Raw genomic sequence first — 25,820 nt, forward strand, 5'->3', positions numbered from 1 at the left:
CAAGGTGGGGGTCAGGGCCCCCTCACTGACAGAAGCTGCTGCAGCCTGAGGACTCTGCCAGAGCCAGGGTGTGGGGCAGAGCCCGGGGGGGGGAGGCTGCCAGCGCCAGGGGGCAGGTGTGTGGAGTTGCCTGCAGCAAGCAGGGCAGCAGGCCTCCCGGCTCTGTGTCCCTGGGGCAGATGCCAGGCTCGGGGAGCCCAGTGGAGATGGGCCCTTGGATCAAAACCCCTCCTGGCAGGGCCTGGCCGGTCCGGTGCCCACACAGGGAGGGGGTTGGCTGGGTACCTGCCCTGGCCCTTTGTCCAGAGTTGGCACCCGCTGGGGAGGGAGCGGTGGGGTGGCCGCGCCCGGTGCAAAGACATCGGCTGCCCCAGCTGCTTCTCTGCCCGCATCCCCCCCCCCCCGCAGGGTTGGGACGTACCACCTGGTTCCCCTCCCTGAGGGGACCAACCCGGGCCAGACTGGACTAGTCAGAGCGCAGAAACGGGCTGGGAGTGGGGGGCGGGGACAGTCCAGTGCTGGGGGGGGGGGGGTTCAGCAGCGGGGCTGAGGCCGCAGGAGGAGGGCGCGGGCCGAGCTGGGGTCCGGGCAGGGCAGCGCTGCCCCCCCCCCCAGATGTTTTCCAGCCACGTGCGGGATGGATGTTCTGCGGGCCAGGGCGGTGGAGCGGGGGGGGGGGCGGGCGGACTCCGGGGGGGGAGGGGGGGCTCTAGGAAGGGGCCGGGGCTCGGGGGCGGGGCGGGGCGCTCCGGCGGCCGGCGGGGGCAGCAGAGAGGCCGGCGGAGCCGCCCGGAGCCGCCCGGCCATGACCATCGCCGCCCTGCGCCGCCTGCAGATGCCCGGCCTGGCCAAGGTGAGCGGGGCGCGGGGCGGGACCCTCCGGCTGGGGCCGAGCCCGGGTCTGCAGGCGGGGCGGGTCCCGGGCGGGGGGTGGGTGCCAGGGACAGCGCCCGCGGGCTCCTCCCGGCCGCGCCCGGCCCCCGTCGCTGTCCTGCGCCTGATGGTTCATCCCCGCCGGGGGCCAGGCGCAGCGCCCCCCCCCCCCCCCGCCCGCTCCACCCCGCGCTGGCCCCGGGTCCCCGGGGGCAGCGACACCTGGTGTCCTGCTGTTGTTTTGCCCCCGGGCTGTTCCCCCCCCCCGGGTTGTGCCCCCAGCTCTGCCCCAGCCCCCCAGCTCTGCCCCAGCCCCCTGGGATGCCTCTGCCCCGGCTGTGCCACAGCCCCCCAGGGTGCCGGGGCCACGCCTGGCGCCCTGCCTCTGTCCCTGCCCGGGGCTGGGTCTCCAGTGGGCGCTGAGGATCTGGGAGCCCAGCGCCCGGTCCCCAGGCCGGCGGAACGCGAGGCTGGGGGAAGGCCCGGGCTGGGGCCCTGCTCCCGGAGCCCTGGGAGCCCATCAGAGAGCTCCAGCCCTCGTGGGGCAGGTCAGTCCGTCCCGCCCGAGTCTGCAGAGAGCCGGAGACAGCAGCTCCCAGAGCCGGCACCGGCCCGTTCATCCTGGCTCTGAGCCTGGCCGCCCCCGGGGGATGGGGCCATGGCAGGGGCTACGGGGGGCTTCCCAGGATGGGGCGGGGGCCCGGCACTGCCTTGAGGAGGCCTTGGTCAGCCCAGATCCAGCCCAGACTCCCACCTGCTCCCTGTCCCCGTGGGCCGGGGTGGGGCTGCCTGTCCCTGGGCGCCCTGTAGCCCGGGGTGCCTGTGTGTGTTGTCCCCTCCGAGCCGGGCAGGAGTTAGGGGAGCAGGGACTCTTGCCAGGTGCCACCCCCGACATGCCCCCAGCCGGGAATCCAGTGGGAGCCGGCTTGCTGCTGGAACACAGCCCCGGCGTGGGGCGCGGCCGTGGGGCGCTGCCTGCACTGGCAGGGCGAGGGCCGGAGGCTGGGGATTCCCGGGGCGGGTCAGGCAGCCTTTCTCCACAGCCAAGACTTGGGAGAGACGGTCCCAAGCCAGCCTGGGTGATCTGTTCTGCATCGTCAGCCCTGGGGCTCCTGGAAAGCCGCGTTCCCCCAGTGCCACCTGCTACGTGCCCCTGAGGCCGGCCGGCCTGTATTCCCTTGGGCCATTTCCCCCTCGGGGGAGCCTTGTGCCTGATTTGTGGCAGGAGCAGAGGCTGCAGCGAGCAGGATCCCTCCCCGTGGTCTCCTGGGCAGTGCCAGGCCCTGCCGAGTGATGCCAGAACCCCCGGCAGGGAATTCTGGGCTAGCTCGCCCCAGAAAAGTCTCCTGCTGACCCCAGCAGCAAGTGGCTCCTGCCCAGTGGCAGGAAGGGGTGGAGCTCTGCCCGAGCTCTCAGCTCTTTTAATCGGGGTTACCCCGAGAGAGAGATTCAGTCCCTGTTGGAATCCTACAGAGCCCTTGGCCTCAGTAGCTTCCTGTGGCAGTGAGTTCCGCCGGTTATCCGTGCCATTTCCTTTGATCACTGCTGGGTTTGTTCCCTGTCAGCGGCACTGAATGTCCTTTGTCTTATGAGACTGGGCGCATCTGTTCTCCCTCCCTCTCCTCCCCAGAGCGATCGGTAGCTGGTGCTCTGTTGTCCTGTCCCCTCCCGCCCAGCCTCTCTCAGTCATTTCGGTCTCTCCTCTGCACCCCTGCCAGCCCTGGTGTGAGCCATGGGGCGGAGCCGTGTCGCTGATCTACGGGCAGAGGTTCCAGGGCTTCCTGCACCATTCCAGGCACCTGGCTTGGTTTTCTCTTCGTGGCACTGCCCGGGCACTTCTCTGAGCGGCTGTGCTGCACCCAGTTCACAGGTCACCGAGCTGCTGGGGTTATTCCCTCCGACGTGACCCCGGTACTGCTCAGCACAGCATTGTGCCTGCCAGTGTGCTGCCTGCCGGGCCCCATGCTCCTCTGGCCTCTGCCACACGGGGCTGCCCTGTTCCCCGCAGATGCCCTGCCGCGGGGGAGAGGGAGCAGTGCCCATCCTCGCGGGGGGGGGGGGGAGCAGGCTGCTGTCCCCGAGCCAGTGTCTCTGCTGCTCTCCCCCCCAGATGGAGCGTGTGGTTGTGAGCATGCAGGATCCGGACATGGGCATCAAGATGAGAAACCAGCGCCTGCTGATCACGGTGATCCCGCATGCCATGACGGGTGAGCGCCGCCCGCCTTCCCCCGTGCTGCCCTCGTGCCCCGGGGCTGACGGTCACCTGCTCGCACCAACCGTGCCGTCCCCTCCATTCACTCGCCCCGGCACTAGTGAGTCCGTGGGGAGACCCCGCCGTGACTCACTGGATGTGATGCTGGGTGCGTGTGCCCCGTGCCCTGGGATAGCATGGAGCAGCTCTGTAAGCGTGCGGCGTGCTAGTGTAACGAGCGTGCCTTGCACCACAGCTCTCTCCAAGGGCTCTGAGTGTGTGTGGGCTGGGGAGGTTGCTGTGGGTTCACACTGCATGGGACTTGGGTGATTGGGGAGGGAAGGGATGGGGGGAGAGGGGTGTGTGTGTGTGTGTGTGTGTGTGTGTGTGTGTGTGTGTGTGTGTGCGCGCGCACAAGCTAGCTCCATCCGGGGGCTTCCTGCGGGTGTGTAAGATGCGTGGCTGCTCGGTGTGTGTATTCTGTGTGTGGTGACCGTTGTGAGTATGTGCTGTGGTGCCTGGGGGTCTGGTGATCGCTCTGAGCGTGCGGGGTGTGCCCGGCATGTGGGGCTGAGTGGGGAGCCGGCTTTGCGGCCGGACTGGGCCCTGGCGCGCTCACTGCTGCTGGCTTGGCAGGCTCAGTGCAGAGGGGCAGGGCTGACCCTGACTCGGCCCCTCTCCTCCCTGCGCTCTCCCCTGACCCCACCCCGTGTCAGCCCCCCAGCTCCTGCTTCTCACCTGTGCCACCCCTGGGACTGCCCCCTGGCTGTGCCCTCACCCCACATCACCCCCGTCTCACTCGCCTGCCACCTGCCCCCTCGCATCCTCCTCGCCCCTGCCCCACACCCGTGTCTCCTTTGTGCCAGCCCCCCTCACTTCTGACACGCTGCCCCCTGTGCTCCCGGCTTGCCCCCCCTCCCCCGGGCTGGGCACCCCCTGCCCTGCTGGTCCTGCTCCGCCGGCAGCTTGCACCCTAACGCCGGGCCCTGCTGTCCCGCAGGGAACGACATCGTGGAGTGGCTCATCCAGAAGTACGCCATCTCCGAGGAGGGTGAGTGTCCCCGGGCGCTGGCTGGGCTCTGGGCAGGCCGCGTGGCCCCCGGCCAGGCACTGCCCGCCCCCCCCAGTGCCACTGCCCCCCAGCGCCGCCCCCCTAGTGCCGGCCCTCGCCCACCGTTTCCCCGCTGGGGCGGGCAGCAGAGGAGACCCGCGAGACCCATAGGCCTGAGCTCCGCCCCAGCCACACCAGGCCCCGTAGGCCTGGCTGCTGCCTCAGGGCGCTTGCCCCAGCTGCTCCCCTCTTCCCCCAGGGAGCCTGGCGTGTCGCTCGGGGTGCAGCGGGCACGAGTGCCCGTGAGGTCGGCATCTCTGTGGGCAGCTGCTGCCAGTGAGGTGCCAGGCGCCCGGCCTGAAGGCGAACCATGGCCCAGCCTGGAGCCCGGGGGTAGCCGGGCCCAGCCAGCCTGCAGGGCTGAAGAAATGCCCCGTGACGCTCCACGTTTTGGAGCTGCGGCCACCATAGGCAGCGTCTCCCCTCAGCCTCGCCCTGGCTGGCGGCTCCCTCCCCTTCCCCGCTCGGAGGAGGCAGCCAGGGCTGCGAATCCCCGTCCTCCGTCCCAGGGAGAGCGCCCAGTGAAGGGAGGGTCTGGGAAGGCCCCTGGCCCCCGCCCCACAGGCCGGCTTCGAACCAAGCTGGGCCCCTCGGGATAGCAGCAGCCCTGGTGCCGGTACGTCCCGGCTGCTCCCCTGGGCCGGGGTTAGGTAGATACAGAGCCTAGATGCGGCTGAGCCGTGGGCTCCCCAGCCAGGCGGGGGGTGCAGCTTGAGGGGCCTGGGACGGGGTCGGGTGTGAGCCGGCAGCGCTCCTGGGGGCCGCTACCCCCCGAAGGGAGATTTCAGGGAAACTGAGGCACCGTGTGGCGACAGGAGAGGCTCTGGCGCAGGCGTGCGGTGCACAAGGCAGCCGGCCCTCCTCTCCCCACCCCCGTTCCGCTCTCTCCTGCAGAGGCCTTGCACCTCGGCAACCTGCTTGTGAAACACGGCTACATCTACCCCCTGAAGGACCCCTGCAGCCTGGTGCTCCGGGCCGACGACGCCCCCTACAGGTTCCAGGTAGGCCTGGCGCTGGGCGCGGGGGCTCTGAGCCCGCTCCCCCTGCAGGTCCCCCCCCATGCACTGAGCCCCGGCAGGGCGCGGTGGCCCCGCGTGACCCGCCTGGAGGGGCCTGGCCCAGGGCAGCCGGAGACGCTCTGGCCGAACCCATCCCCAGCTCAGCCCAGCGCCCGCCGGCCTGGCGGCCTCTCCCCCACGCGCAGAGCCGAGCCCCCCGACTGCCGGCTCCCTGCCCCCTTGTGTGGGACGTGCCCCCTGCTGCCCTCGCCCCGGGGGCATCGCCTGCCCTGCCGCAGGGCCTCCGCTTCCCCAGCCCCCCAGCGTCAGCGTCTCCGTCTCTCTCCACAGACGCCTTATTTCTGGACAAGCTCCAAGTGGCCGGCCACAGAGCTGGATTACGGTGGGTGTCTCCCCGCCCCACACGGCTGCCTGGCCCTGCAGCCCCACTCGGACCCATCTCAGTGGCCCAATGGCCTGGTCCTGGCAGCACCTTGCCCCCCCCCCATCCCCTCCTGAGCTGGGCTCCCGCTCAGCCCTGCCAGCAGGAGACGCGCCGCTGGGGTGCAGGCTGCCCGCTGAGTGGGGGCGGCCCCGTCGGGTCCCGGGATCCCTGGGTCCTGCGGGTCCCCGAGCCGGGACCCCACTGGGGTCGTGCGGTGTTTGGCTCCCATCCCTCAGCGCCCCAGCCTGGGGTCCTGCCCTCTGGTGCCCCTCTGGGGCAAAGGGGGACGGGCCGCCCTGCTAGGCCCTCCAGCTCCAGGGCCATGGATTCCCCCCTCCCCCTGCTGACACGGCCCCTCCTCTCTGCAGCCATCTACTTGGCAAAGAAGAACATCCGCAAGCAAGGCGACCTGATAGACCACGAGAAGGTGAGAGCGCCGTCCCTGGCAGCCGGGCAGGGCAGGGCCGGGCAGGACGGGGAGCGTTTGCCCAGGCGAGCTGGCTGGAAATCCCAGCCCTCCTTAGGTCACCAGTGCAATGAGTTTGGGGGATCTTGGCTGAGCCCCTACAGTCACGTGTCCTCAACAAAGAACCACGTCCCCTGAGCCACTCCCGAGTCTCTGCTGTGCAGGCTGTGTGTGAATCCAGGCGTGGGGGGAAGGGGCATAGGCAGAGCTGGGGGGGAAGGGAGACCAGGGTGGGGCTGCGGGTCGAGATCTGGGGGAGCTGGGCTAGCAGGGGCTGTGGACAGGCCCAGGGAGCCGGTGAAGGAGGCTGCGGGCAGAGGCAGCACCAGAAAGTCCTTTGGACTTGGAGAGGGCCCCACAGCCTGGCCTGGGTCTGGGGGAAGGGCCGGCCGGGCCGACTGCCTGTCCCGCTCGCTGCAGGAGAACTACAACCTGCTGCACAAGCGGATCAACCACACCTGGGACTTCGTGGTGATGCAGGCGCGGGAGCAGCTCCGGTGAGTCCCCTCCAGCGGGAGCCCAGGGCCTGTCCGTGTGGGCCCACGGCCACGGATCCGCCCTCTGCCGACAGCCCCTCGGCGTCCCTGCCCCCTGGCCTGATGGGCCGTGTGCCAGAGCCTGCCTGCACCCACAGGCCAGGCACCCCCACCCTTCCCAGCTGCCCTCGCCCCAGCTCCCCGGGCACCGGCCCCGTGGGCCTGGAGACCAAGCGGTGGCTGAATGCCGAGAATGAGCCCAGCACAGTGCGGGAGTGGCCACCGCAGGGACAGCTGCATGGACTGGCGGGGCCTGGGTCCCGGCTGCTCACGCCTGGCAGCCCCCCTCCCGCCGCCTCCTGGTGCGCTGCTGCCGGGCCGGTTCTGGGCTGAGGGGCTCTGCCTGTGCGCGGCGTTGGGGGGCAGCCGGGGGGCTCTGCCTGCATTGGGGGACTGCCGGGGGGGGCTCTGTCCGCGCACGGCCTTGGGGGGCTGCCGGGCCAGTTCAGGGCTGGGGGGCTCTGCCCGCGGGCGGCGTTGGGGGGCTGCCGGGCCGGTTCAGGGCCGGGGGGCTCTGCCCGCGCGCGGCGTTGGGGGGCTGCCGGGCCGGTTCTGGGCCGGGGGGCTCTGCCCGCGGGCGGCGTTGGGGGGCTGCCGGGCCGGTGTGGCCAGACAGCCCGCCTCCATATCATCCATCTTATTTGCCTTCCTAAAGCATACAGGACAGAGAAGGAGCAATAATATCAGCATAGTCTATGCTGGCTCATCTGATCCTGAGAAGCTGAAACACAGATATGTGGATAAAGAGTAGCTAAGTCAATAAGCTGGCCTCAAGGCTGCGGCTGGCACCTATGTTGATTCAAACACACAGTCCCAGAAAAAGGAATTTCCCACTGAAAAAACAATGTCCTGTACTTCAAAATTTAATCATCTCAAATCTCTCTTACAAGTGTAAATTAAGTTCACAACTCCCTTGTAAGAACTGGTCTCACAGCAAACAAACCAGCATCAATTGGCATAACAAATAAAAAAGAAAAAAATACGTAACCCCATGATTATAAAAGTTGGGCCCAGCACACACTCACTTTGAGTGTCATTCTACCCTCTACCTGCTGGTCAGGTTAGGTGTTTAACCTCCCGAGGTTCTATGGGGACGCCCACCTCGTATTTTCGTCTTTCCTAGGAATTGAGGGACCGGCCCTGGCCTGACATGCTGAAGTCAAGAGGCACAGAAGGGGGTAAAAATGGTACCTGGATGTGGTCCTCTGTCTTAAGTGTACACATAGAAAGAGTAAGCTGTTACTTGGTACCATTATTTCTATTTTTCTATCTTTATCTTCTTTGTAACCATTTTTAAAATCTATATTTTGCTAATAGTTAAGAAATAGAGCAATAGCCATTGCAACCATATGATTTATAAGCTTCCTCAATAAACCTGTAACTGTTTAAGCTTTAACCTGACTCCTTCAGTTGCTGTAACAGAACCAAGCACAATTTAAAAAAACTTCAGCCGGTCTAAAGGAACAGTTATAGGAAGAGCTTGGGCGTTTGAATCTGTGTCACTCCCAGGTAACAGGACCCACTGGGGCATCTTTCAGTCTTTCCTCAAGGCTGCCCGCTGCGAAGAAATTATGAAATTCTAGCAGCTGAAATCTAAGATGTAATAAGCTCTTCCTATATAACGGGGCGTCTGTTGGCCTGCTGGCCACCCTCTGCGATGGGACCCCGGTCCTAGCAGTAAAGGCACGGACGTTAAACCTTTTCTCGAAAACATACACACACACACTGCCCTAACCGTCGGCTGACAGAATTGGCGTAGTCGGCAGGATTGTGCTATTGGTTCACATACAGCAACATGAAGCCTGTCATGATAGACATGAATTTTAGTGGTATAGAGAAAGGGTTTGCCCAGGAAGGTTGGGGCAACCCAAAATTGGATAAAAAAATGTTAGAAGAGGATTGGGGAAATCCTGAGGAGTTGTGGGTACAGTTCTGTAAGTATAAAACTGTCTGCAAGCTAAAGAATGGGACAAAGCCTGAGTCTGTGGAAAGGAGCCACTTTCCATTTAGCAAGGAAAACAGGATCAGGCCCAAACAAGCAGGCAAAAAAAAGAAAAACAGGATCAGGCCCAAACAAGCAGGCAGGTAACAGATAAAATTGAAAGCCTTGTGGTAAAAACTAAGAAAAAGGCAGTAAGTACTGGAAATCTAAGTCCTTAAACATACTTACAAGAGTAATATCTGAAACAAGGCCAGTTTTTATTTTAGAGATAAGAAAGTGTTTTAAGAAAAGAGAATCAGAGAATTTAAACTCTGCAGAGAATGGAGAGCAAATGCAGTTGTGCAAATGCTAAAATGGTGTAGATAGGAAATTGTGGTTTCTTTACAGTCATTCTGAAGGAAAAATGGGCCCTTTTTCCAAAGGAATGTCTGTAAATAATCCAGGCAAATTTGACTCAAATCTGTACATTTAATTAGAGAGACTGCTAAAAGAACTCTAAAAGGAGGGGTTCTATTGGAACTGAACTACCCCATTGAATAAAAGGGAATGTAATTGTTGTACAGCTATGTAGAAATAGTGTAAGAAAGGTTCAGAGAAAATGTATGTGTATCTGTGTGTAGATATATATATATATAGTGTAAGTAATAAATGAAGTTTTAAGGTCCAGTAATCTTGTTTGTTTGTAGGTTTAAAACAGATTGGTTTGGTTTACTTTCAGTAAGACCATTTTAGTCCAAGTTGTTTAATGAAGGTACAGGAAAACTGTAAGCATAAAGAAAGAGTTACACTCTATGCAAAGTTTAATGTGGCTAAGTAGTGTTGTAAACAAAGATTGCACATTTCCCTGTAAACTATAGAATGAGTAAAAACTGCAAACAGACTAAAATGCTGTGAAAGCTCCAGGAGCCACACCAGGTTGTAATTCCCTTTGTGGTGCAAATGCCCTAGCTGGCAGCACAAAGAAGCTTTGCAGGTAATAGAGAACAGAAAGTTCAAATTGTAGCCCTCCTAAAAAGGAAAGAAAAAGGAGGTATTGGTATTGCTATTTTAGTCCCAATAGAAGGTTGGGTATACTAGGAAAAGTTTAAATGTAAGCAGTCTTTTAAGAAGGCAGAGAAAAAACTGAAAAATTGGCATTTGTAAAAGATGTTATCCCTTTTTAAACAAGATTCGGGCATAGCCCTTGGTCTGATCAAGTGTTAATTGCTGTCCATACAATTTCAGACCTAAAAAACAAATTAACTAACTTACTTGTGTATATGTAAACCCTCAACTTCAAAGGAGAGGGAAACAGCTGCAGCTTTTGTCTTCTGTGGAAAACCTGTAAAGAGGTGTTCTTCAAAATTGGCGGATACCCTCTGCTGCAGAGGTAGAGAGGTAGAAATGCATGTCCCTTAGTACCCAAACAGAGCTAGATTCCCTTAAGGATGGGTGCTGAGAGTTAAAGCAACTCTCAGATTTATTTTTTGTTTTCCTTCCCTCAGGAATATGTTTAAGAAAAGGACCAGGAGGTATAAGGCTTAGTAAACAAGCTCACCCTCCTTACCAAATTAATAGTAGACAAACCTGTCTCATTGGAAAAAGTCATTTAGCATGTAAAAAGGGGAAGGCAAAAAGTTTGAAGCCCTATATGGACATAGTTAAAGGAATAAGGAAAGTAGAGCAGACATTGAAAAGTTACTAGAAATAAAAAACATTTTCTTTGAAAGAACAAAGCAAGTGATTTAAGGGAATGTGAAGATAAAAGGTGGACTCTGTGGGAGTGTGGAAGAAATTAAGTGATGGTTGTAATATGTGAAGGGAAATCTTGTTTTAGAAATGACACCTTGTTTCTTTGCAGCCTCTTCCTTAAGCACTATGCAAACCATCTATGCAAAGAAACAATCAAATGTAAACATTTTGTCTATAAACCCCTTTGTTAAATCTGCAAAGAAAAATCAAGAATTCTATTAAAACTTAATTGGTTAACTGCATAAAAAATAAGCTCTATATTGTAACTCTATTTTGTGGATTTCAAATTGACTAGTTTTATTTTGTTTTGGATAATGTCCGCTTGCTTAAAATTGCAAACAGACAAGGCACAAATTGGTTAGTGCTTGTGTTGGGCACTCAAAGGACATTTAACTTTCTAGAAACCAAATTATTAGTTTAAAAACTCAAGCTTTAAAACTTAACTGTCTCTTTCAAGGCTGAGTTGATAACACTTTTGGCTTGCTTTTAAATTCAACATTATATGTGAATACAGGCTGCCTGGCTATTTCAAAGGAAAGTGGACAGGGAAGGCTGTTGCTGTCTCAGCAGACATATCTGCTGCACCCCTGACCACAAACATAGAAGGAACAGCTCAGTTTGCAGAGCTGGCAGCAATCAATTAGCTTGTGAGGCAGGGGCCAGTACCATCTACACTAACTCCTACGCTGTATGGGCTGGAGCCACCCAGTGGATAACTAATTGGAAGAATAATAACTAGGAAATAGGAAAGCCTGTTTGGAGATTAGAATATTGGAAATGAATATACCAGCATGCAACCTCACATGCCTTAAGCATAAGTCATGTGTCCAAAAAAAATAATGCTCTAGCTGCACAGCTAAATAACCTAGCAGATGCAGCAGTACAAATTTTTGCTGCCCAGGTGGATTGCCTGTACATTTGGCTACATGAAACCTTGGGACACACAAATGAGCTGGTGCGGCAGGCACATGCCAGGGGGTGGCCTATCACCCACAAACAAGCCAAAAATCTGGCACAAGCTTGCACCCTATGTGCTGAACTCAAAAAACATACAACAAAAGGACAATGGTTTGCCAAACTAAAAGATGGAAAAGCACTATGGGCAACCTGGCAAGTAGATTATATTGGTACACTACCCACCAGTAAGCAAGGGTGGAAGTATGTTTTAACTGGAGTGGAAATTGTTTCAGGAATTGGTTTTACTTACTCAACCCCAGTGGCAACAGGGTTGTTTACAGTCATGGGACTAAACCGCTTAATAGCCCTGTCCCAACACCCCAGTTTGGGAACACAAACCCATGTACTGCACTCCTATAAGGGAAAAGGAGTCTGGACAACTGCAGACGCTGGGCTAACACCAATAACCATTACTGAGGCTTGGATTGTATCCAAGACCGGCGAACCTTATGTTTTATCACAGGAAACTGAGGCAATGACCCTGAACAGTGCTCCAGTGGGATGGATCCCTCCCAATGCTGGTGTGGATCCGGGAAACCACCATAAACTTTTGTATATATATATACCGGTTGCTGTTGTAGCGCTTGCAACCACTGTTGTTAGGTACAAACTATTAAAATGAGACATGGCACTCCAATTCGCCATGGTCTTCTTCCTCATCCCAACTGCTACTGCTGTACCAGAACACCTTACTTGACTCCTCCACTGGACTGGGAATCGAGTTTGTCCCTCTCAGCCCAAATAACTGGTAAAACAAGAGTAACATCTTCAAATGGGGACCGGTATGGTTCGATGACAGCAACTACCGCAGTCCTCAAAATAACTTTGGGGGGAGGCAAGGGAAGTGGCAATGAACGGAATGGGATAAGACATGCTGTAACTAAAAATGTAAATAACTCATGGCTAAATTGGTTAGCCCAACAGCTAGAACTTTCCTTAACTCCTTTCCTACACTCTATTATAACCACTGTTTTAATTGTTTTGATTGTTGTACTCCTTTTCTGCATAACCCTATGTATTGTGCAATGCCTAGATAATGTAGCTATCTCTTGTGTGCACATTTAATACACATAACCAGGAAAAATCCCTAGTCAATTCCTAGATCCTAAACCCTCTAATCAGGCCATTGGGTACTTTTAAATTCCTCCAAGGTGGGCAAGGGGCACTGGCAAGCCACCATCTTGCATTCCTGGGACGTGGTGTGTCGTATCAGGGGGTGGAATGTGGCCAGACAGCCCGCCTCCATATCATCCATCTTATTTGCCTTCCTAAAGCATACAGGACAGAGAAGGAGCAATAATATCAGCATAGTCTATGCTGGCTCATCTGATCCTGAGAAGCTGAAACACAGATATGTGGATAAAAAGTAGCTAAGTCAATAAGCTGGCCTCAAGGCTGCGGCTGGCACCTATGTTGATTCAAACACACAGTCCCAGAAAAAGGAATTTCCCACTGAAAAAACAATGTCCTGTACTTCAAAATTTAATCATCTCAAATCTCTCTTACAAGTGTAAATTAAGTTCACAACTCCCTTGTAAGAACTGGTCTCACAGCAAACAAACCAGCATCAATTGGCATAACAAATAAAAAAGAAAAAAATACGTAACCCCATGATTATAAAAGTTGGGCCCAGCACACACTCACTTTGAGTGTCATTCTACCCTCTACCTGCTGGTCAGGTTAGGTGTTTAACCTCCCGAGGTTCTATGGGGACGCCCACCTCGTATTTTCGTCTTTCCTAGGAATTGAGGGACCGGCCCTGGCCTGACATGCTGAAGTCAAGAGGCACAGAAGGGGGTAAAAATGGTACCTGGATGTGGTCCTCTGTCTTAAGTGTACACATAGAAAGAGTAAGCTGTTACTTGGTACCATTATTTCTATTTTTCTATCTTTATCTTCTTTGTAACCATTTTTAAAATCTATATTTTGCTAATAGTTAAGAAATAGAGCAATAGCCATTGCAACCATATGATTTATAAGCTTCCTCAATAAACCTGTAACTGTTTAAGCTTTAACCTGACTCCTTCAGTTGCTGTAACAGAACCAAGCACAATTTAAAAAAACTTCAGCCGGTCTAAAGGAACAGTTATAGGAAGAGCTTGGGCGTTTAAATCTGTGTCACTCCCAGGTAACAGAACCCACTGGGGCATCTTTCAGTCTTTCCTCAAGGCTGCCCGCTGCGAAGAAATTATGAAATTCTAGCAGCTGAAATCTAAAATGTAATAAGCTCTTCCTATATAACGGGGCGTCTGTTGGCCTGCTGGCCACCCTCTGCGATGGGACCCCGGTCCTAGCAGTAAAGGCACGGACGTTAAACCTTTTCTCGAAAACATACACACACACACTGCCCTAACCGTCGGCTGACAGCCGGTTCTGGGCCGGGGGGCTCTGCCCGCGCGCGGCGTTGGGGGGCTGCCGGGCCGGTTCTGGGCCGGGGGGCTCTGCCCGCGCGCGGCGTTGGGGGGCTGCCGGGCCGGTTCAGGGCCGGGGGGCTCTGCCCGCGCGCGGCGTTGGGGGGCTGCCGGGCCGGTTCAGGGCCGGGGGGCTCTGCCCGCGCGCGGCGTTGGGGGGCTGCCGGGCCGGTTCAGGGCCGGGGGGCTCTGCCCGCGCGCGGCGTTGGGGGGCTGCCGGGCCGGTTCAGGGCCGGGGGGCTCTGCTCGCGCGCGGCGTCGGGGGGCTGCCGAGCCGGTTCAGGGCTGGGGGTACGTTCCAGCACAGGGCGGGAGCCCAGGTACCATGTGGGCGAGGCCGGGGCCGGAGCTGCCATCTCTGCGCTGCTGCCTTTGGGGGAGTCAGCCCTGCGGGGGGGGGGCGAGAGCGGCTCGGCCCCGCCGGGCTCTGATGCTACCCCGCTATTGACAGGGCAGCCAAGCAGCGGCGCAAGGGGGATCGTCTGGTCATCGACTGCCAGGAGCAGGCCTACTGGCTGGTCAACAGGCCCCCGGTAAGGCCGTGTCGGGAGGGGCCATGCTGGGGGGCCCTACGGGTGGGGCTCCTGCCAATGTGACCCCCCGGAGGAGGACCCGTGGGGTGGGGGAGGGCGCCTGGCGGGCGGGAGCCCCGGGACAGGTGGGGCGGGACCCGCGGGGTCCATAGGCTGGTGTAATGGGCCGGCCCTGTGTGTGAGTGACAGCTGCATTCCAGACCCCCCTCCCGCCAGGGGCATGGGCTGGCACCCGGCACCCACCCCTGTGGCCCTGCGTGCTGGGGCGGGCCCCTGTGCTGGAAGGGCTGGGAGCAGACGTCTGCAGAGGGGGCATCTCGGGGCGCTGGCTCCCTGCCCCCCCAGCCTGTTGGAGTGGACCCTTGCAGGGCCTGGGGGCTGCCCTCCTGCCAGCACTCCCCTTCCCTGGGCAGAGCCCCTGCAGCGCCCGGCCCCGGCGTGGCACCAGCCGGAAGGTGCTGATCCGATCGGGCTGACGGCTCCTCTGTCCTGGTGCCAGCAGGCCGGCTGGGGTCCCCCATCTGCCCCCCTCCCAGGGCCAGGCTGGCTCCAGCAGGGCGTGATGAGACGGGGCCGCCGGCCTGGCCTGGTGCGGCCAGCAGCCCCTTCCCTTCCTGCCCCCAGCGGGGCACCACAGAGCATTGTGCCCCTCCCCCGTGGGGCAGGAGCCCCGGGCCTTACCAGGCTGAAGTGCAGGGCGTGGGCAGTGTGGGCAGCGGCACAGGGATGCCAGGCCTCAAGGGCTGGGACTGGGCCTGCTCCCCCACCGGTCCTGGGCACAGGGAGCAGCACCACAGCTGGCCCCAGGGCCTGGCTCCACTAACGCTGCCCCCCAGGCAGCTCGGCACTCAGGCCATGCAGCACAGAGGGCGCGTCGCCCTGTGCCAGCCCCCTCCCCCCAGGCCAGCTGTCCCCCTGCCCAGGGATGGGGCGGGCAGCGCCCAGCGCATTAGCGCCAGCTCACGGCCTGAAATCCTCTGCCACCCCGTTGGCCTAAGGCCAGTCGCCGCCTGCTGCCGGGGGCTGGGCAGAGAGACGGGGCCTGGCCGTGCCCGGGGGCCGGTGCTTTCCCTGGGCCAGGTCTCGGAGCCGAGGGGGCCCTGGAGGCCAGTGCCGGCCGTGGGCCAGGAGGCCTGGGCAAGGGCGATGCCGGGGGGCGGGCGATGGGCCCTGATCACGTTCTCTCCCCTCCCAGCCGGGGGCCCTGAATGTGATGGAGCAGGGGCCGGAGCGGAGGAACTGCCAAGTTAGCCGGGTGCAGCTGGTGAGTGTCCTGCCGGGGGTTCCCCTCCCCCCACCAGGGGTGCGCTCCCCCCCCCCTGCCAGGACGGGAGCTCTGTGCCAGCCCTGCCCTGGCGCCAGCCTGGGGCTGTTCCCACCACCCGCTTGCTAGGGCACTTGTGCGCGGGCGCAGGGCTCCGGGCATTCAGCCACTGGTCCGAGGGGGCTTCGCTCTTCCCAGGCCGGCCAGGTACACACCGGCCCAGCCGGGCTACTTCCCACGGGCGCCCCTAGCCGGCCCCTCGCGCTCCGGGCCTGCAGGGCCCAGTAGGCAGCCTGGCTCCCGGGACGCCCCCTCGCCAGCGGGACCCGGTGCAGCAGTGCCTGAGAACCGGCCCACGTGCTCAGGGAGGGGGAGATTGCCCCCGTGTGGGGCTCAGCTGGACCCGGAGCAGGGTGTCCGGGCCTCGCGGATGCCGGGTTCTCCACCCCACCCGAGCCCGGCTGCACCCGGCCGCTTGGGGCCCAAGTTTGGCTGCTCCAGAGGAAGGAGAAACCCTGCGTTACAATGGGGGGGGGCAGGCCAGGCCTGGCCAGGCTGATCTGGAGGGGGGGGACGCTAGTTCCTGTCCCCGGCATGGCCCCCTGCGTCGCCTTGGTCTGCTGGGCCCGGGGGGCGGGGTGGGACCCTGTCTGTGCCCAGCCTGGCACTGCCCGCTCCAATGGGGTCACTGCAGCTCTCGCCTGGCCCCTCTCCGTGCCCCCGGGCCCGCGTGGGATTAGTGCCCGGGCGTATTAACATCCTTCCCAGCTGTTGTCCCCTCCCTCCCCTCCCTCAGTGTCTCTGAGCTCGGCTCAGCCTCCCGCCGTGTGCACCGTCTCCTCGCTAATCCCCGGCCAGCTTGCCAACCGGCTCAGGGCCGGCCCTGCCGATCTGCTGGCGAGAGCCCCGCCGGCTGAGAGCCAGGCCCCCCCACGCCCGCCCCACCGCCCTCATGCTCCCCGTGCGCCATTGGGAAGGGTCTGTGGCCCTCGGGCCCTGCCGGCGCCCATGAGCCAGGCTGTCCAGGGAACAGATCCCCGGCCATGCCAGCTGCACTGGGCGGGTGGGGGGCTGGCACTCCTGGGCGGGCTGTCCTAGCGTCACCCTCCCCATGGCGCTGCCAGCCAGCTCTGGGCACCCTGCCCTGCCCCCGCAATGGGGCAGCCCCAGCGGGAGAGTCAACCGGGGCCGAGAGGCGCTAAGGGTCCCAGGGCCTGCCCCATCCCCCGGGCACAGGCTGCGGGGCGTGGAGCCCCCGGCCCGCTGCGGCTGGTCTGTGTGTGTCACTAACGCCGCCCCGGGGTGCTGTGTGTCCTTACTAACCACTGGGCTCTCTCTTCTCTTCTGTCTCGTGCCGCGTCTGTCCTCCAAGTAAGTGTCTAACCCAGGGCTGCCCGCGCCGGGCTGGGGGCCAGGACTCCTGGCTCTAGTCTAGGCTCCTCCGGCGTGTGAGCGTGGGGCGGGGCAGTGAGGCTGGGGGGCAGTGCTGCCCTATGGCTGGAACAGGGCTCTGGGCCATTGATGATCTTCCCCCGCCCCACGGAGCTGGGCAGGGCCAGGAGCTGCAGCGCTTGGGTCCCTGCTGGGACTGGCATAGCCGGGTGTGCTGCCCTCTCAGCTGGCACCGGGCACTTGTGCCCAGCGGGGTGCTGCCCAACCTGGCATGCCAGGGTGCGTCCCTGCTAGGAGACAACTACACAGGCCCTGCATCCCTGGCTGCCCGGCTCCCTGGACGCCTGCCTGCATGGTGCCAGGCTGGCACCTGCCCCCTCGGCTGGGGGATGGGTGCCCAGTGTGCCCTGGAGGCATTTGCAGGTGCCCATCACCTTGGCATTGGGCTCCTGGCCAAGCAGCATGGGGGGCAGGGATCCTGCTGCTGACCTTCCCAGGCTCCGGCCTCTGCCCTGCCCTGGCCCTGGCCCAGCTGGAATGGGGAGTGGGGGTCCCCGTGCAGTGTGGCTGCCCCAGTGGGCAGAGCGACGGGCCCTGCACGGCCTGCCCAGGACGCGCGTCTGGGCCCAGCTGAGTGCGCCAGGGCTGACGTGGGGCGGGCAGCCACGCCCTGAGATGCTGGGCAGAGCCCCTCTGAGCAGGGCCAGCGCGGCCGGGCTCTCGGCTGGGGGCTCACGCGCCTCTTGGTCTCTTTCAGCCCGAGAACACGGATTACTACAAGCGGGAGGTGAGTGCGGGGCTGGCGCCAGGCTGGCGACGCGGGCGCTGTGCAGGCCCCTGGAGCTCAGGGAGCCGGGGACTCGGCCACTCAGGCCTGCCGGAGCCGGGCGGGGAGACGATGCATCCGAGAGGGCCGAGGCGGTTTGGGCCGTGGGCCCCAGGCGCCGGGTCAGGCTCTCGCTGTTCCCCGAGGCCTGGGGCGGGGGGGGGTGACAGAAGCCAGGAGCAGGGTCTGCGCCCGCGTCGGCCCCGCCGGTCTCCCCTCACGCCCGTGTCCCCGCTGCGCCCGCGCAGATTGAGAGCTGCCGCAAGGCCATGGGCCGGACCCGCGTGAAGTCCTCCATCTGCCTGGACGGGTGAGTCACCGGCACTTCCGCCCTGCCCGGGCACAGGATACCCTGCGGCCGCCCGGCTCTGGGGAGGGGCTGCGGCCTGCACCGTCAGCCTAATAGCACCCGCCCCCCAGCTGCTGGGGCCAGCCAGGGCCTGAGAGCTGCCCTGCACCGGGAGGGGGGCCGGGGGCATTCGCATCCCGGGCCCAGAGCCCCCCGCGGCTTAACCAGTGGGGGGTTGTTCCAGGACTCGCCTCCCTCCCCCCCAGCTCTGCCAGCGCCTCAGTCCCGACCCGCAGCCCCCCCGGCCCAGCCCCGGGACTCCCCCCCCCCCCCCCCCAGCTCTGCCAGCGCCTCAGTCCCGACCCGCAGCCCCCCCGGCCCAGTCCCGGGGCTCCCCCACCCCCAGCTCTGCCAGTGCCCCCTCAGTCCCGACCCGCAGCCCCCCCGGCCCAGCCCCAGGACTCCCCCACCCCCAGCTCTGCCAGTGCCCCCTCAGTCCTGACCTGCAGCCCCCCCGGCCCAGCCCCAGGACTCCCCCACCCCCAGCTCTGCCAGTGCCCCCTCAGTCCCGACCCGCAGCCCCCCCGGCCCAGCTCCGGGCCCCCAATAGTTCAGCGTTGCAGCGCAGTCTCCTATGGCCTGGTGCTTGTGGGACCCTCGCAGACGCGCTGCTGCTTGCGGGGTGACACGGCGCCTGCAGAGACAGGGAGCCCCTTGGAGTCGCCTCAGGGCCGGGCCCTGTGGCGAGCCGGGGGGCTGGGCAGGGCTGAGAACCGGCAGCCTGGCCCTCGCCCTGAGGCCTGGCTGGAGCCCTGCCCCGTCCCGAGGGCTGCCTGGGAACCGGCAGGGGTCTGGGAGACCGGACCGGCCCAGGCTCCGTCCATCCGTCTCTGGGGCGCCGCCCCCCTCGCCCCATGGCTCTGCCAGCGCTGGCCCTGCCCGCTGGGTGGGGGCCAGAGAGAGCCCCCGCCCTGCCCCCCTCGCCCTCCCTCGGCAGGTACATCAAGTTCAACGAGCAGTACGTGCCCCACGATCCCATCATGTCCGGCTGCCTGCCCAGCAACCCCTGGATCACGGACGACACCACCTACTGGGCCATGAACGCCCCCACGTGAGTGCCCGGGGCAGGGGCAGCGCAGGCTGGCGGGGGGGCCGGCCTGGGGCAGGAAGGAGGCCAGCGCGGTGGGTTCCTGGACTCCTCAGTCATTGCCCCACGTGCTGTGGGGAGGGTCTGATCGGTTCTGGCACAGGGAGCCTGCTGGGGGACCTCGCCAGGCCAGCCGCCGTGCCGGGGGCAGCGAGGGGAGCGCGCCCTGTGCCACAAGCCAGCCAGGGAGTGAGCCACGTGGCCCAGCCGGTGCTGCCACGCGCGGGCAGGTCCTGGCGGTGCTGCCGGGCCTCGTGGGGACTCTCCTGACGGGCAGACGTGGGCCCGGTTCAGGATGACGTCTGAGCCCGGCTGCCCCCAGCTCAGCACCGAGCCCCTGGGGGCTCCCCCGGCCTGTCTCGGGGTGGGCAGCAGCAGCGGGCTCCCCGTGACCTCGGCGCGCTTGCCCGCAGGGTGGCGACGCCGACCAAGCTGCGTGTGGAGCGCTGGGCCTTCAGCTTCAGCGAGCTGCTGGGCGACGCGCTGGGCCGCAGGCAGCTGCTGGAGTTCCTCAAGAAGGAGTTCAGTGGTGAGTGACCCCCGTGCCCAGCTGGGGCCGGCTCCTCCCTCCCGCCAGCGGGGCCCGTGCAGGATACCAGGGACTGGCACAGCCAGCGTCAGGCTGGGCATCTGAGAGCCCGGCAGGGACCCTCCCTCACACGGCTCCTTTGCCCGTGGCCCCCTGAGCTCGGGTCTTCTCCATCCCTCGCTCGCCGGCGAGGCTCGGGCACCTGTGCCCTGCGAGCCCCCGGGCCTGGCTGGCGTGTGTGTCGGCTCTGCACCGCGCCCGGCTCTGCGCCAACCGCGCCTCTCCCCCGCCAGCCGAGAACCTGAGCTTCTGGGAGGCGTGTGAGGAGCTGCGCTACGGCGAGCAGGCCCGCGTCCCCCACGCCGTGGACTCCATCTACCAGTGAGTGCCCCGCCCCCGCGCTACCCGCGTCCCCCACGCCGTGGACTCCATCTACCAGTGAGTGCCCCGCCCCCGCGCTACCCGCGTCCCCCACGCCGTGGACTCCATCTACCAGTGAGTGCCCCGCCCCCGCGCTACCCGCGTCCCCCACGCCGTGGACTCCATCTACCAGTGAGTGCCCCGCCCCCGCGCTACCCGCGTCCCCCACGCCGTGGACTCCATCTACCAGTGAGTGCCCCGCCCCCGCGCTACCCGCGTCCCCCACGCCGTGGACTCCATCTACCAGTGAGTGCCCCGCCCCCGCGCTACCCGCGTCCCCCACGCCGTGGACTCCATCTACCAGTGAGTGCCCCGCCCCCGCGCTACCCACGTCCCCCACGCCGTGGACTCCATCTACCAGTGAGTGCCCCGCCCCCGCGGCCCGCCCCCACGCTACCCGCGTCCCCCACGCCGTGGACTCCATCTACCAGTGAGTGCCCCGCCCCCACGCTACCCGCGTCCCCCACGCCGTGGACTCCATCTACCAGTGAGTGCCCCGCCCCCGCGCTACCCGCGTCCCCCACGCCGTGGACTCCATCTACCAGTGAGTGCCCCGCCCCCGCGGCCCGCCCCCACGCTACCCGCGTCCCCCACGCCGTGGACTCCATCTACCAGTGAGTGCCCCGCCCCCGCGCTACCCACGTCCCCCACGCCGTGGACTCCATCTACCAGTGAGTGCCCCGCCCCCGAGCTACCCGCGTCCCCCACGCCGTGGACTCCATCTACCAGTGAGTGCCCCGCCCCCGCGCTACCCGCGTCCCCCACGCCGTGGACTCCATCTACCAGTGAGTGCCCCGCCCCTGCGCTACCCGCGTCCCCCACGCCGTGGACTCCATCTACCAGTGAGTGCCCCGCCCCCGCGCTACCCGCGTCCCCCACGCCGTGGACTCCATCTACCAGTGAGTGCCCCGCCCCCGCGCTACCCACGTCCCCCACGCCGTGGACTCCATCTACCAGTGAGTGCCCCGCCCCCGCGCTACCCGCGTCCCCCACGCCGTGGACTCCATCTACCAGTGAGTGCCCCGCCCCCGCGCTACCCGCGTCCCCCACGCCGTGGACTCCATCTACCAGTGAGTGCCCCGCCCCCGCGCTACCCACGTCCCCCACGCCGTGGACTCCATCTACCAGTGAGTGCCCCGCCCCTGCGGCCCGCCCCCACGCTACCCGCGTCCCCCACGCCGTGGACTCCATCTACCAGTGAGTGCCCCGCCCCCACGCTACCCGCGTCCCCCACGCCGTGGACTCCATCTACCAGTGAGTGCCCCGCCCCCGTGCTACCCGCGTCCCCCACGCCGTGGACTCCATCTACCAGTGAGTGCCCCGCCCCCGCGGCCCGCCCCCACGCTACCCGCGTCCCCCACGCCGTGGACTCCATCTACCAGTGAGTGCCCCGCCCCCGCGGCCCGCCCCCACGCTACCCGCATCCCCCACGCCTTGGACTCCATCTACCAGTGAGTGCCCCGCCCCCGCGCCCCGCCCCCGAGCTACCCGCGTCCCCCACGCCGTGGACTCCATCTACCAGTGAGTGCCCCGCCCCCGCGCTACCCACGTCCCCCACGCCGTGGACTCCATCTACCAGTGAGTGCCCCGCCCCTGCGGCCCGCCCCCACGCTACCCGCGTCCCCCACGCCGTGGACTCCATCTACCAGTGAGTGCCCCGCCCCCACGCTACCCGCGTCCCCCACGCCGTGGACTCCATCTACCAGTGAGTGCCCCGCCCCCGTGCTACCCGCGTCCCCCACGCCGTGGACTCCATCTACCAGTGAGTGCCCCGCCCCCGCGGCCCGCCCCCACGCTACCCGCGTCCCCCACGCCGTGGACTCCATCTACCAGTGAGTGCCCCGCCCCCGCGGCCCGCCCCCACGCTACCCGCATCCCCCACGCCTTGGACTCCATCTACCAGTGAGTGCCCCGCCCCCGCGCCCCGCCCCCGAGCTACCCGCGTCCCCCACGCCGTGGACTCCATCTACCAGTGAGTGCCCCGCCCCCGCGCTACCCACGTCCCCCACGCCGTGGACTCCATCTACCAGTGAGTGCCCCGCCCCCGAGCTACCCGCGTCCCCCACGCCGTGGACTCCATCTACCAGTGAGTGCCCCGCCCCCGCGCTACCCACGTCCCCCACGCCGTGGACTCCATCTACCAGTGAGTGCCCCGCCCCTGCGCTACCCGCGTCCCCCACGCCGTGGACTCCATCTACCAGTGAGTGCCCTGCACCCTGCCCCCGCTCTGCCCCCACCCCCACGTCGTGGACTCCATCTACCAGTGAGTGTCCTGCGCCCTGCCCCCGCGCCCTGCCCCTGCATCCTGCCCCGGTGCCCCTCCTGTACCCACATTGCGCACGGCATAGACTCCATCCAGTAGTGAGTGCCCTGTCGTGCCCCTATGTCTGTGTCCCCCCTGTCCCCACCATTTACCCCCCCCTCCCGTGCCCTACGCACATGCCCGGTGCTGGAGCCAGCCAAGATCCTGGGCTGGGCTGGGCTGTCAGAGGAGCATAGCAGCCCTGCCCCCTCCTCCCAGGCTGGGCCCCACCTTGCTGCCTGGGGGGCCCATTCCCCTGGCTCAGAGCCCTGCTCGCCGTCTGGGGGAGGGGCATGTGCCAGTCCGAGGCCTGGGGAGGTTGGGTGGGGCAGTTAGCGGGGGCAGGAGTCCTGGGAGCCAGCACAGGGCTCCCCCCCCGCAGCCTGAGCTGCCTGGCCGGGGCTGTGCGCTCGGGGCCCTGCCTGGGATGTGAGCCCATGGCCTCTGCCTTCCAAGCTGCAGGGCTGGCCCCCTGGCCCTTGCTGGGAGCCGGGCTGCCCCCCGCCCGTCGGAGCCAGCCCCGCTCAGTCTGGGCCCGCCCCCTGCCCCACAGGCAGTTCCTGGCCCCCGGCGCCACCCGCTGGGTGAACATCGACAGCAGGACCATGGAGAGGACCCTGGAGGGCATCCAGACGCCGCATCGCTACGTGATGGACGACGCCCAGATGCACATCTACATGCTGATGAAGAAGGTGGGGGCCTGGGCCCTGCCCCCCCCAGCCAGGCTGCTCTGGGCACCTGCCTCTTCCCCCCAGCCAGTCCTGGCATCAGCTGGCAGAGCCCTGGGAGCTCGGGGGCAGCCTGACGGCCCAGCGGGGGGTGTCCTGCCCCTGGGGGGAGGGCGTTCTCCAGGGCAAGCGGCTCAGTGGGGGGGGCCATAGGGCAGGTCGGTTCCTGCAGGTGTGCGGGGGAGGGGCAGCCTGTGGGGGCCTGCCCCCCCTCACGTGAGCTCTGCGCTGCCCCCAGGACTCGTACCCGCGCTTCCTCAAGTCGGAGCTGTACCGCAGCCTGCTGGCCGAGGCCGTCGTGCCGCCGGAGACCAAGAAACGGTGAGTGGGAGCCGGGGGCGCCCGCCTGGGCCTGCGGGACGGGCAGGGGGTGAAGGAGAGTTGGGGAAAGGTGGCGGGGGCCCCTTCATGGGGTCCCCCCATCGGGCCAAGCCCTGGCGCCGGCCCCCGGGCGCTAACCCCGGCTCTCTCCGGCAGGGTTTTCCCCTTCATGCGGAAGCAGCGTCACTCCAGTCCCAGCCCCGCCCTGCTGCTGCCCGCGGGGGAGCCGGAGGCGAAGGCCGAGGACCAGAACAAGGCAGCCCTGGCGGTCGCTGCCCCCGCGGAGAGCTAGGACCCCCCGCCCCCCGGCTGAGCGCTCTGCACTGCGGGAGGCTGGGGCAGGCGGGGCAGCAGCTGCTGGGCCCCATGGGGCCCCTGCTTCTCCCCCACCTGGCCCGTTGTGGCCCCCCACATCCAGAAGCCACAGGGAGCTCGTTAGGTAACAAGCTGGGCTGGGCTGGGCCGGGCCCCGTGGGGGGCAGCTGGCTGCCCATGCACAGCGGGCACTCACCCACTGGCACGCCCGAGGCCTGCTGGAGCCAGTGCTGCTGCCCCCGGGGCGGGGACTGGCACAAATTCAGTCCTGAGCTCACAGCAGGGGCGCACCGAGCCTCCAGCCCCCTCCGGCCCCACACACGCCATGGGGCACAGGGAGATGGGTGCTCAGACACCAGTGCAGAGCGGCTCCGCCTCCAGGCCCCTCCCGCACGCACCCCAGGGGCATCTGCCGCCCTTGTGACACTGAAGGATAAAGCCATATTCCCCGGGAGCCGGGCACCCCACACGGCTCCCCTGGGGCAGCGCCTGCCCCTTTTGCCTTAGCTCTGAGAGCGCCCCCAGCTCCCTGCCCCGGCGGCTCAGTGGGGCGAGCGGCGGCAACGGGCCAAGGCAGACATGTCTGCCCCTGCGCCTGGCTGCCTCTGGTGGGGGGGGGGCCTGCCCCAGAGAGGCACTGCTCAGACCTCTGTGTCAGCACGGCGCCTCCCTTCCCTGCCCCCCAGCCCCACCCCGAAGCACTTTGCTCTGGGCCTGCCCCTCCCTGCCCCCACCCACCTGTCCTGCACTGAGCAACCACCAATAAAGGACAGCCCTGGGCCTCTGCGTCAGGTTCTCATGGCCTCTTATTGGGGGCTGGCAATGGAGGGGGGCGGCTGGGGGGGAGACCCCCAGGGTGGGGGATGTGAAGGAAGCCCCGCCCCTTGATGAGACTGGCACAGGGGCTGCGATGGGTGAGGCTGGCCTGGGCCACCGCGCGGGCGCATGGGGCTGTTCTGCTCTGCGCAGGATAATCTTCCCTCTTCAGCAGCCTCCGGCCTAGCCCTGGGCCCACGGGCTGACCAGCCTAGCCAGGCCCTGCCGGGGCCCAGCCCAGCTGTGGCAGCGTGTCTCCCCGAGCGCCTGCTCTGCCATGGACAGGGGTCGGCAGGGGCCACTACCCGTGGGGTGCCCTCTGCCATCGCGCTGGAGTGGCTGAGCGGGCAGCGCCACACCCTGCCTATGGGGGAGGTTCGGGGGGGGCGCCTCCTTGTCCTGGCCAAGGTCACCGCTGGCCCCATCCCGGCCCTGCAGGTGGGAGGTGCTGCTGCATGGAGTGGAGGGGGCGTACGTGCGAGCAGCTGCTGCTGCGTTCCACCCCAGAGGTAGCTGCATCCTCTCCGTGGCGGCTTGCGCAGGGCAGCTGCAGCTCGCTCCACGTGCTTGGCGTTAGCACGTGTTAACCCTTCTGCCGCACGCGGGATTCCCACGGAAGACCTAACCGGTGCCAGCCAAGCTGGGCAATTCCCTGCCCACCCCATTCACTGCAGACAGGCCAGGCGAGGATCCAGCCACCCTGCTGAAATCCACCTCTGTGAGTCTGCGCCCGGGTGGGCACAGCTGGGCCCGTGTCCGGCACCCACTCTGGCTGGAGCTCGGCTCTGAAGGCCGTCGAGGGGAGGGGCGGAGAGCCCAGCTCCCAACCAAGGCTCCCCCTCCCCATGCCTGGGCTGCCTCTGCATGCACTGGAGACGCCCGTGTCCTGGCAGGGCTGGCTGCTTTGCCCTGGCTGGGATCCCAGCCCACCCGGGGCAGGAGCTGGGCCAGGGCAGGAGAAACTGGGCTCAGCCAGACACTCCCAGCACGGACCCAGCAGCAAGCAGCTTCCCCCCCCCCCCCCCCCCCCGTTCTCACTTCCCCCAGCTCGTTCACGATGTGCTAACTGCCCCCCCCCCACCAGCGGGAGCCCCCGAGCCCGTTCCCGGGCTGCACCCTGCGCTGCAGGCTGGGACCCATGGGCAGCCAGCCCCCCCCCACCAGCGGGAGCCCCCGAGCCCGTTCCCGGGTTGCACCCTGCGCTGCAGGCTGGGACCGATGGGCAGCCAGCCCCGGTGGGCTCTGCTGGAAGGTGCTGCCCCAAATATCCCGGCAGA

General features: G+C 64.4%; 1 protein-coding gene across 1 annotated transcript; it reads left to right on the plus strand.

The window, feature by feature from the left end:
- Positions 1 to 693: 693 nt before the first annotated feature.
- On the plus strand, positions 694 to 24,513 carry RGS11 (regulator of G protein signaling 11). The gene is made up of 17 exons (XM_075899155.2): positions 694 to 853; positions 2,984 to 3,080; positions 4,065 to 4,115; positions 5,070 to 5,176; positions 5,525 to 5,576; positions 5,987 to 6,045; positions 6,505 to 6,581; positions 14,113 to 14,194; positions 15,390 to 15,458; positions 17,608 to 17,637; positions 17,925 to 17,986; positions 18,963 to 19,076; positions 19,526 to 19,641; positions 19,935 to 20,022; positions 22,917 to 23,055; positions 23,330 to 23,412; positions 23,569 to 24,513. The coding sequence occupies exons 1-17, from the start codon at positions 806 to 808 to the stop codon at positions 23,702 to 23,704; spliced, it is 1,410 nt and encodes a 469-aa protein (XP_075755270.2). The 5' UTR covers positions 694 to 805; the 3' UTR covers positions 23,705 to 24,513.
- Positions 24,514 to 25,820: the final 1,307 nt, after the last annotated feature.

Source organism: Pelodiscus sinensis, chromosome 15 (assembly GCF_052426305.1).
Source record: "Pelodiscus sinensis isolate ZL-2025 chromosome 15, ASM5242630v1, whole genome shotgun sequence".
NCBI lineage: Eukaryota > Metazoa > Chordata > Testudines > Trionychidae > Pelodiscus > Pelodiscus sinensis.

Excerpts from the sequence above, each read along its gene's own strand:
- RGS11 (XM_075899155.2), top strand. The coding sequence starts at position 806 with ATGACCATCGCCGCCCTGCGCCGCCTGCAGATGCCCGGCCTGGCCAAG. Across the intron at positions 5,177-5,524 it reads ACGCCCCCTACAGGTTCCAG|ACGCCTTATTTCTGGACAAG; the intron begins GTAGGCCTGGCG and ends CTCTCTCCACAG. Across the intron at positions 6,582-14,112 it reads CAGGCGCGGGAGCAGCTCCG|GGCAGCCAAGCAGCGGCGCA; the intron begins GTGAGTCCCCTC and ends CGCTATTGACAG.